The sequence below is a fragment of the Eleginops maclovinus genome, chromosome 15 (assembly GCF_036324505.1).
Source record: "Eleginops maclovinus isolate JMC-PN-2008 ecotype Puerto Natales chromosome 15, JC_Emac_rtc_rv5, whole genome shotgun sequence".
Lineage (NCBI taxonomy): Eukaryota > Metazoa > Chordata > Actinopteri > Perciformes > Eleginopidae > Eleginops > Eleginops maclovinus.
In genome coordinates this window covers 15,725,357-15,736,905 of record NC_086363.1, presented here as the reverse complement: position 1 = coordinate 15,736,905, position 11,549 = coordinate 15,725,357, and the positions used below count along the sequence as shown (strand labels likewise).

Sequence of the window (11,549 nt, the reverse complement as noted above, 5' to 3'; positions counted from 1 at the left end):
GAAATAATGTTGTCTTGACTTTGTTCTTGTACAAATGAGCTCTTCACTGTGCATAGGCTTGGTTTGATTGCCACCAGGTGCCACATGGATCTAACCGCCATGGATTTCAGGGACAATTTAATTGGCTTGCTTGCTGTTTGCCTTCCCCTGTCACACTCATGCAAATTATCAATCAATATTTATGCACACAACATGACAATGCATTCCAACATTTCCTTTTATTAGTTATGGTAATTAGCTAATTGTGCAAGGCTTTCACTTGTTGCGTAGCTATCCTACTGGTCAGCCATGTCTGTATTATCTGCAAAGCCATTGCCTGACCCAAATGGTTGCATATATTACCCATTATATTTGTGTAATATATAAACCCTTTTTTCCCCAATTTTTTTTTATCAGTCATAATAATGAAAATACTCTCACTTTCATTTATTCTCAAATGTCTTCACAGTATGGTCTTCACTAAGGTACACAGAGTTTTCACACCTATTGTGAACATCATAATAAAATACCAACTCTTTTTTGAAGTGAATTTCCGCTAAAACTTACATGCCTGAGACAATATCTGCAGCAGAGCATAATAAAACCATATGACTGTTCCATCAGACTGAGCATCAAATTGCGAGTAATTCTCTGGGAGTTGCCTTGACTCAGACTAGAGCTTTGACAAAGAGTCTTTGTATGTCTGCATCTGCCCGAGTCTTGCTTCTAACACACACACACACACACACACACACACACACACACACACACACACACACACACACACACACACACACACACACACACACACACACACACACACACACACACACACACACCACACACACTTGTCTACACACAGAATCACAGGAGCTGACAAGCATCTGATCAAAGCTATAATTATCTGTGCAGGCACCGATTCTCTGTGATTTTGTGTGTGTGTGCATCATGCATATGCGTTGACAATAGCTAAGCAGCATCATTGCAGTTTGCGTATCAGAATATTCTTTCCTGGGTGAGACTGCCTCCATAAGAAAAAGTGGAGGCTGCCAGATTCAGGTTATTCTTGTCAGTGTTCTTACTATAAGACATTAAATTAGTCATTAGGGATTTTAACCAAGCTAGTTTGCAAACTAAGCTAACATTTGCAAAATCAGTTGTTAAAATAGACTTTCCCTGGCTTACTTTCAAATGTTTCCAGCGTTAAACAACAATTGTTAAAGAAAATAATCTTGTATAAGACTTGGCTACAAACATGATATTGTGCTTAAAGACTGAGGCTAAAGCTGCAAGCATTGTACGATTGTACAGACAACCTCAAACTCAGTAAAAAGCAGGGCAGAGGCATTCTTAACCCTGATAGAGCTATACAGTGGCAAGTAACCACACAGTGGAAGTTAGTGCCATTAACTTATTTCAAGGGGCAACCTCCTTGTCAGAAATGTCAGGTAAACTTTTTCCTAATGGGTTTATGGTCTCGATTGGTAGTCTTGGTGGTACCATTTTAGAGTAAAAAGGATAAGAGCGTTGCTACCTTGCTTTTGAGAAGTTGCTACCATGGTGTCACTAACACTCTGCGTTGCTACTAGGCTGTTGTGTCAGTGTTCAGTTGTACACTACTTAAAAGTAATTGGCTGTTTTTAAAAAAAAAGGGTATTTTCCGGTTAACTTGTTTTTCGCAAGTCAAAATGAGTATACCAATTGATATTACAGTTAGTGTAAATTTCACATACACCTAGCCAATCAAACTAGTTTGCTAGTGCTAACTTTAGCTGGTAACTTAGCTTTTGCTACCTGGCCTCACCCCGTTAAAAAATGCTTGCAAAAAAAAAAAAGATGGCCACAGTTTAATTACCGAACTTGAGACAAACCAATGTTGACCACGTCCAATTATTTTATACAATATAAGGCGTTTTGGCATTCGAATTGCTCCTGTATTTCATAAGATAGTTTAGTTATGCTCATGACATTAGCTTACTTTAGAGCAGATGAAAACTTTGTTTAATAACACCTTCAAGCACCCTTCTTTTGTGTGTTTTCAGAATGCGAAAGGTTACAAAAAAGAAAAGAACACTGCTCTAGCATGTTGAGAAATCCAAAGCTTCAAAGGTTTGCTGTGCATATTACAATACTAATTCCTGATTGAAAAAACTGTATATGGGGAAATGGTTGCAACAAATATTCACTTACATTGTTTTTCTTTTTTATTACACAAATACATTCTTAGCACTGTATATTATTAGTGCTGTGTGCCATCTGAGTCCAACCTCATTATACTGTTATTATCATACTTTAAAAAACCATGCAGACCCCCGTACAAAAATATAGAACATGTTTTTTTTGCAGGTTTGCGAGATTATCATTGTATCACCAAAAAAACATTGTCTGTATGCTTTTGTTCTCTAAAATCCGACACTTCTTACACAATGCAGATTTCAATAGCTGTTGACGTCAGATGTGGAGCCAAAGTATTCTCAACCTGTAATTTCTTTTCAGATGTAGGAACTAAGATAATTAAGATACCTATTCAATCGTACTTAATGATTTACTGTCCACAAGTTGTCTGCGTCTGCAGTGAACCTAGACTACAGGAAAAATGGAAACCTTACACTGTTGTGCTAAAATGAAAATAATAACTGCTAGAGCTACCTTTTTCAACACAATATATCACTGCCAACCACCTGGGACTGCAAGACACCATCAGAGTGTGAAAATGTCCTTCTCTCTGCGTCTGTGCCTGTATAAAGGGCAGCAAACCCAAGGTAAACATCATTCTAACATAATGGGTTTCATCTCCGTCCCAGAACATCACCCATTCAGCTGAAGATAATAGGGCTGTTTATTTTAGAATAAGGTTCTCTGGGGATTTTTTTCCTCTTTCTGTCGTTATAATTAATTTCAAGCATTGCCAAGAAAGAGGCTACTGAATGGCATATAGAAAGGCTGTAAAACATTTGTTTGAGTTAATGAGAGTGGCATTGAGAGTCTAATTGTAAAATCACACATTCAGGATCAAAGGTAAACATCAAATTACCCATCATTTTGGCTTTTCTTTTCTACATTTCACCCAGCTTTATGTAATTACTAGTGTTAGACACAAAACCAAGTACCACCAATTTTATTAAAGCTATTTTTAGGTCATTATAGATGTAGGTAGAGCCATAGTGAGAACTGTTAAGTACGATATGCTAGTAGAAGAAGCGTGTAGTGCATTAGGATTTTAAGGCTTAGATAAGTGCTCCAGGCAGGCCTTTTTTTTATATCACCATGGTAACTGAATTCCTCATGTGGTAACATTCTGGTCCAGATGTCAGACTCCAGTCGATCTAATTCATCATTAATGTAGCCATGTTCTTGACAGGGAAGTGGGAGGAGATGTTTGCTGGTGGGAGTCAGCGTGCTATCAACAGATGAATTAGTCATGTATTCGGTCTTGAAACCACCCAAAGTGTCATTTTCTTTTTTCCAGGAAGGTTATCCCCAGTGGAAATGTGTCCTTATCGGCTTATCCTTGCTGCATTCTGTTACCCTTAGAAATAATTGTCTGCCCTATCTGTCCACGCTAGTCTCTGCCAAACGGTTGTTCATGATGCCAAGGGCTCCCACCCCTCCTGAGAATCCGTTGTGACGTGAACTGGAGCTGGACTGGCGCGGATGCCCAATGGCCATTTCGGAAAGCTGCTTCTGCATAATAGCCAGATTGACCTGCAGAAAGATAAAGGAATGAACAGATGAGGATATATTTGCTTTATGTGTTTGGAATTGTTAGCTGCAACCTGTGAAGCCTTGCACAATGAGGATAACACAATGTGTTGGCAGCACACACATCTGATTTCACAGGTGTGATATGAGGCTACCAGATGGTGCTTTTCCTCTCCTTTTGTGATGTCGATTTATGTGAACAACGACAACAAATACTGAGCAAGTGTGGCTGACAGAAAGCAGATATTTACTGTCCCACACGGCAACCTTTCTTTTTACTTTATCACTGTACAAAACAACCTGTGTGGAAAAACATCACTGATGTGTTATACTGTTAACATGTGTTAGATTAATCATTTAATATGTAATGGAACTGTTTTTTGGATTTACTCTATGGGTATTTTTAGCCATGGTAGCTGCATGACTGGAAGATCTGTTTGTCTTTCTTCAGACAGAAATATCTCAACAGCTTGAGATGGTTTTTTATTACATTTTGTACAGTAAACAAAGCCCCCAGTGGGAGAAGCCTTCTAACTTTGGTGATCCACTAAGTCTTGCACTACTCTGCGACATAATTAATATCTCAACAAATATCCAATGGATTGCCATGGAATTTTTTATTGACCTGTATGCTCCCCTCTGGAGGAATTTATTAACTTTAGTGATCCATATGGTGTTTCATCTGGCACCATCAACAATCCAATCACCAATTTCTCTTATTTAATAGGAAACTATAATGAAATTCCCATAAGCTTCATCTGTACCTTGTGTTCGGTGCTAATAAGCTAAAAAACAAACTAAGATGGCTTACTTGTAAACATTATAGCTGGTTAAGCATGTTGGCATTGTCATCGGTAGCATGTTTGCATGCTGAAGTTAGCCTAGCTTAAAGCAAAGCTTTGTCCAAGGAGCCTTAACCCTAAATGTTTGTAGTCCACAGATTTGAATCATCAATCATCCTCAATGTCTTGGGGTCCCGAGTGTTGTTGATCAAAGTGTTCTTTTCTGTTACTACAAGTTTAACATGAAAGAGGACTCATTTCTCTTTCTGGTTCACTTTAGCCCACCTTTCAAAGACGTGCGGGTATGATTAGTTTCAGATGCAGTGTTGCCTTTTTTATAATATCACCTTAACCTCTAAACTTATATTATACCTTAAATTATAGCATTTTAATTGGATAAGGATGTCACATAATGTACTGAGCATGACCTTGTCTTCAGTGTCTGTTCACTGACAGAAAAAGTAATATTTATAAAAATGACTCAGGACTCCTGTGGCACTCTGATGTTATCAGATAGTTCTGAGGCAGAATACAGCTTTGAATAAGTTGTGCTTCTTGTTCAAAATGTTGGCAATTACACTTACATAATCAAATATGTATTTTTTTGTATCATTCTTGCATCACGGTTGCCCCTGTCAGCCACAGTAATTGGACATGTATTAAGCCTGGTTAGATCCCTGTTACGGAAGTTTTGATGCCATTTGTCAGTTTTTACATGTTATAATGAACTATGGATGGGTAGTCGCGACACAGCATGCTTAAAAAAGCCCTGCTAGCATGTGTTTTCTAATATCACTAACCAGTCCCCTTGCCTACTAACATATGTCATCTTTCCTGTTTTTTCCTTAGCCTTTTTCTCTACTCCATCTTAGGTCACAGGACTAACTGAACATTGTGAATCCTGGTGTTAAATATACTCTATGAAGCAGCTAAATGGAAGTGGAAAACTTCAGGCTCAGTAATCAGTATAATCACCAGGTGTGAAAATGCAGATCTTTTTACATCCAGTTGAGAATAACCCTGGAGTGAATGGTCAACAATTTGATATTCCACAGCTCACACTGCTCATTCGTCTCGTCGGAAAAGTACGAGGGTCTCAAAGGCCACTTGAATGGGTGATGGCAATGGAGTAAGGCAATTGGTATTCAGATGAAATCCATATTAACTAGAAAACAGCAACATAAACATGCTATTACTTGCACTACTCTACCTTTAAGTGAACTTTCGTTGAGCTTTAATACTTGTAATCTAGTTATAGGAGATGATTTAATATTGGTTTATTTAAAGGCAAACAGCACTTTGAGGTTGCGTAATATATCTATAAAGACTAGATATCGTCCTACATTTTGGAAATAGCGAAAGCGTTTTCTTCTGTTTTCAAAATGCTGTCATTTTCTGAACATACGTTTGAACCCTTTTAGCAATTATATCCAAATAACACATGATTACTTTTTCAAAAACTGCACCGCATTGTGTTTATATCGTCCAATATCGGGGTAATTGATCAGAAATATCTGGATATTTGATTTTCTCCATATACTCCTACTGTTAAAGGATTTACTTGTATGTTGGAGTTTCTTCATTGAGAATTTGGAATTAAAGCTTCAGTAGAGCATTCAAAGTTCAATACAGCTTATGAGGAGCAAGATGACAGAGCAGGGTGAAAGAGGAGTTAATGACTACAGTAAGCATGACTACAGGGAACCAACATTTTTGACCGAATATCTGTTTTTCTAATCTTGTGAGCAGTTTAAATTAAATTACTCTCGGAGATAACTGAATATGTTGCGTGCAATAACACATCTAATGACATTAGATGGATGAAATGACTCATAAACTGTCAGCAACACCTGAAGCTCTCACCTTGTTGGCTGCAAGAAAGTCTCTCATGGAGATCATCTCCCCAGACATCCTGCGCCCATTGTCGGTCTCACTTTCGTTGAGGGCATCCGTCTCGATGGAGGGGTCTCTGCGGGCGCGCAGATGGCCCGGTGCCACCACGTTCCGTCGGGGGTGCCGGTGCGGGTGGTGACCCCTCTTTGGCAAACAACAGCGGCAGGGTGCATCCAACCTCCTCAGGAGCCAGTTGAGAACCTGCTTGATGACGATGGAGATGACGTTGAAGAGGGAGTAGATGCAGCAAACGCCGGTCAGGATGAAGAAGAAGTTGCCCAACCTATACGCGACTGTGGCGTGGCCCTCATATACCGCCCGCTGGCTGCTCACCATGTCTCCGAAACCAATTGTGCTGAAGGCCACAAAGCAAAAGTACAGCGAATCCAGGTAGTCCCAGCCCTCTGCTGCAGAGTACATGAGAGAGGCAGAGCAGGACACCACAATGGCCGCCATGCCTAGAATGAACATGACGCAGTAGACCGAAGGCTTCCAGCCAGCCAGATCTTCTCCTCTTTCTCCTCCATTTCCACCAGCTCTGTTTCCCTCAGACACTCGCTGACCATTTGATGCAAGCGCAGCTTTTTTATGCCGATGTTCGTGACAGGACTTGAGGACCACGGCGATGACTGTTATGACACGCTCCAGAAAAAGGTTGAAGAAGAGGATGGTGGCAGCGCAGCCGAGCAGGCCATAGAACATCAAGAAGACTTTTCCTCCAATGGTGGCAGGAGTGGTCATACCGAACCCTTGGAAACACACAAACACTATGCAATAAGGAAATATATATGTAATAAAATTGGTGGTATGGCAAGGTAAAGATCCTCCTTTGAAGTGAAGATGGTTGTGTCTACTGCCTCCAGCTAATTTTATTTACTGTATATCCTTTATGCCATTAACAAAGAAGGCTAATTACTGATCTTTTCTTCAAGAGGGAAATCATTCTTAAAAAACTGGCTGAACCCCTTAGTTGCCATTGGTGACGCGCTCTCCTTCTCGCTCTATCTCTTTGTCACTCACTTAATCAAAGCTCCAATGTGTTTTCAATCCAAGCCCATCTTGACAATCAGAGCCAAGGTGTCCGTTTATCTAACATTTCACCCTATTCCATACATATATTTAGCAAATGAAAGTCCTGCTGGGGCCACTTCACATCTCAATTGTATCATGTTCTCTCATATATAAAAGGTAAGAACCCATTAAACAGTTTCTATTTTGTAAGGGTAACAGACACACTGTTGGTGTGTGACCTCTCTTTGTCTCTTGTGAACTGACAGAAACAAAATAGGACTCAAGCCGAGAGGTGCATCCATTGATTGCACAGATCTCAGCAATGTCTCCTTTTTATCCCTAATTTAACACTTATAGCTCAATGGCTCTGTTCACCTGTTTGATTTGGATATATTCATAACTGGAGATTCAGTTACATGCACCCTGTTTTGTTGTGCAGTTTTGAATGAACGAGCCTTTTCACTAGAAAAGCAAAGATAAATGTTACTGAATCTCCTGTCATGAACAGGGCTTTTCCTAGGATTCTGGTGGGTCTAAAGTAATGTTTCAGATGGTGTCCATGCAGGCATAAAGCCAAAAATGTATGACAAGCAAATCATCACATTTTAAAGCATGACTTGTGTTGTAGGAAAGTGTTAATAGACTAAAAATGGAAATGTAAAAGGCTGAGGCAGTGTACATTTTCCTTATGTCATGACATTGTCCTGTTAGTTTGAAATGCACCGTCTTTAATGCTCACCACGATTCTGAATGAATTTTGGCATCAATTTTGGTGATATTTTTTTAATACTGAAGGCGACACTCTGCTATCTCGGCATGACACAGCCTCTCAGCTGGGAACCACATTCCACATTCACAACAAACACATTCAGAGCATGTGGGGGTGGAACTGACACCATTTTTTCCTATCATGCACCAATGTTTTGAAGTGAAGGTTTGTAAAAGTCAAATGTATGACTCGGCTGAAATGTAACTGCTGCCACATATAGAAAGCTAGACTCTGTCACACTAATGCAGCGGCCCCCTAAACAACCGCTTATTGTGGTTACGCCAGTGGCCGGTCCTGACTAAGGATTTAATTGCCTCTACATTCCTTTAACAATGATTTTCTTCCTCATTGTTTCATAAGCTCAGTTGAACGTAATGTGGATGAGTTATTTGACCTATTCAATGAAATATAAAGTGGCCTATATGAAAAAAAAAGAAGATGCTGTGCTACTGTGTCAGTGTGACACCAGCATCAGGAATAAAAGGTCTAATCCTGATACTGTATGTGTTAATGGGCCGACGGAGATGGGCTACAAAGTGCTGACTTACTATCCTCTCAAATGCAACATCAGTCACTAAAAAAATAAATAAAATGTATATATTTGATGGAAGTATGGCTGCTATTATTCTTGCTGAGAGTTAAATGACAAGCTTGATACCACATGCTGTTAAATATGAAGCTACATTCAAGAGCTTGTTAGCTTAGCTTAGTACTAGCTTTATTGGCTCTGTCCAAAAGTTGCTAGCCAAATTTCCAGCACAAAACCACCTGAAGAAAACCCAAATTGTTGTTATCCATTTGGATTTAACATACTATTAAGTTTGGGTTGAGTTGGCCTTTGGAAGAATATATTGTTAATTTTGAACCTGGTGCCATGCTAGCTGTTGAACCGTGTGTTAAGATAAGCTAAGCTAGGCTAACAGGTTGCTAGCTGTAGCCTTAAAAGGTTGTGAAGTGGGAGTGGGAAGAGCTGCTGGTTCCAGTTTTTCCCTGGTTTTGTAATTCCATTGAACTTTAAAAGATATCCTCAATTTTATAAATGTATGTAGTAAATTCAAAGGACATGATCCTGGTTGCAATATCAAACCACACTCCAAAAGTCAAACTATTGCTTTAAATTTGGCATATATAGCAAAACCATAAACAATATATAGTAAGCTATTAACTAAAGACTCCACATAAGCGAAAGTTTAAACACAAGAACGTATGTTATGCATAAACATGAAAGCGGCAATGCTCTTGTAGGCCACTTCATGTATCAATGCTCTGACGCACACCGTGCTCTCGATGAGAGGGTTTATCCAACCTCCAAAAACTGATGAGGGTAAAAAAATATATATGCCTGGTATTTTCGTAATCTAGGGTGATTTATGGATTATAATATCAATATTGAGATCACTTCACAATATGCTCAGTTAAGAACAGTCTGGACCAGCATAACTAATAATCAGAGGGCCTGTCAAACTGTCAATCCTTTTGAATCAACTCACTCCAATTACAGATGAAAATGACTATTGATTAGCTAATGAGAAGAAAACAAAATATGATAAGAGTCTAAAGGATCAAATCCATGATATCGACAACAGAAGATCAACAGGGTTATCGTTTAACAGTGCTTTTGGTTAGGGGAATATGGCTTTACTCTGTCTGAAATACTGACTTTCAGAAGCAGCTAGTCCTGAAATGGAAAAAATGGTTGTCAAGGATAAATCCTGCTATTGTGCTAACATTGTTTGGTTGAACCTATACTGGATCAAATCACAAGTCATGGCCATTAAATGTTACCCAGCGATGTAACTTCAAAAAATAAATTGAAGTATATCTATTAGGACTAAATAAACATACACAAACAGATGTGAGAGAAGTGAGGTCCTAATTGATTGCAAATCAGGATTTTGATGCAGGTGCAACTCGTTTTTCTAATTACACTTTAATTATAATCAGGTGTGCTTGATCCAGGGCTTTCTTATGCTGGCTCTTTGCATGGCTTACCACTAAAACGGCCATTATTTATGCTTCTATTACAAGTCAACACATCAGATAACCGGGCTTGAATATCCTGCTAACATAAAATACAGTAAGGGGGTAAGTTCTATTTTTATTTATTTGTATTTTGGCTCGTAAAGAGCGAGTATAGCCGTTATAGTATTAAGATAGTTTCAAACAAATAAGTTGTTATAACATGCAAACAAGGGCTTTCTGAAGATTATGGAAATATTAAATAGTGGATTTTAAAATTATTTCAATAAAAATATGCTAGAGCTGACAGAAAAATCGCAAATTCACTGTTTTAAAAAGCCACTTTCCTCATCTCACCAATGGTTGACACCACCGTCCCCACGAAGTAAAACGCGCCGGTGAAGTCCCATCGAGGTCGGATTGTGTCCACGCGGATCCCCGCCACGTTCGCCTCTTCGTAGTTCCTCAGGAAGTTGTTCAGGTCTTTCTTACTCAGGTTGTACTTCTGGCTGAAATGCTCAAATCTCTGCGCCCAGCGCTCCTTCGCCTCTCGCTCCATTGGCTGCTCCAGCGCGGAGAAGACTGCGGCTCCACACAGGAGATAGATAATGATGAACAATGCCAGCAGCAGGAACCTTGCGTTATCCTCATTTATTGGACCAGAGCCGCCCCTACATGCCATTATGTAGCAGTTGTCAGCGTGGTGCAGCTCATGTGAGGTGGCATGATGTTCTGGAATAAAAACGCACAGAATCGGAATAAACAGGTGTTTTTTTGTTTTTTTTTTTACGACAGAAAAGTCCAGTGAAATTTGATTAAATTCGTATAAATCGAGTTGTCTCGAGGCGGTTGAGTTGGCATTTTGCTCTGGAGATTCTGTGCAGCCCAAGTCCAAAACGGTTCTCCTCCAATGGCTGCACTCTAAAGATTCACTCAGAGGAAGAGAGAAGTGCGCGGCAACCTGTGGATGCAGACTCGTCGTGTTTTACTATCTGGTCCTGCCTCTCCTGGAGTCCCCACCCCTGAGTGCGCGTTTTACGCACCGCGGATTGAACACAAACATACAGACGAAACTACAGCCTCTGTACATTTATCACTAAATATATTGCTAGATCTAGTAAATGCCCGTGGTTATTTCCTAATTTCAGCCTGTAAAGGGCTTAATAAAAGTCGAATGAAGAGGAAGATGAGGCCTGGCCTGAGTCTAACTTTGCAGGTTTGATTCCGACAAAATAGAGGGCGTTTGCATAGGGAAATCAATAATACTTGACCTTTGTCTTTCATCTGATGAGGGATTCATGCTCCTGTCCACGCTTACCCGGGGACATGTGAGCAAATGTCAGGACGGAACGATGGTGCGAGATAAATTATTCAAGATCAGAGGGACAACAAACGAGCTATTTCTGTAAAATTGGGAACAAAATTCCAGAACATTTCAGAACCATGGACAGAGC

The 11,549-nt window shown here is 39.7% G+C and overlaps 1 protein-coding gene across 1 annotated transcript; it reads right to left on the bottom strand.

Moving 5' to 3' along the window:
* Positions 1-1,896: 1,896 nt before the first annotated feature.
* Positions 1,897-10,993, bottom strand: kcnk13b (potassium channel, subfamily K, member 13b). Its single transcript, XM_063901971.1, has 3 exons — positions 10,453-10,993; positions 6,327-7,105; positions 1,897-3,684 (listed from the first exon to the last, which is right to left on the bottom strand). Exons 1-3 carry the CDS (start codon positions 10,775-10,777, stop codon positions 3,529-3,531), a joined length of 1,260 nt encoding a protein of 419 aa, XP_063758041.1. The 5' UTR covers positions 10,778-10,993; the 3' UTR covers positions 1,897-3,528.
* Positions 10,994-11,549: the final 556 nt, after the last annotated feature.

What these genes read in the sequence shown, in the direction of transcription:
- kcnk13b (XM_063901971.1), bottom strand. Translation starts at nt 10,777, where the DNA reads ATGGCATGTAGGGGCGGCTCTGGTCCAATAAATGAGGATAACGCAAGG. An exon ending in GACGGTGGTGTCAACCATTG is followed by an intron (nt 7,106 to 10,452) that starts GTGAGATGAGGA and finishes TGTGTTTCCAAG; the next exon opens with GGTTCGGTATGACCACTCCT. An exon ending in ACTTTCTTGCAGCCAACAAG is followed by an intron (nt 3,685 to 6,326) that starts GTGAGAGCTTCA and finishes ATCTTTCTGCAG; the next exon opens with GTCAATCTGGCTATTATGCA.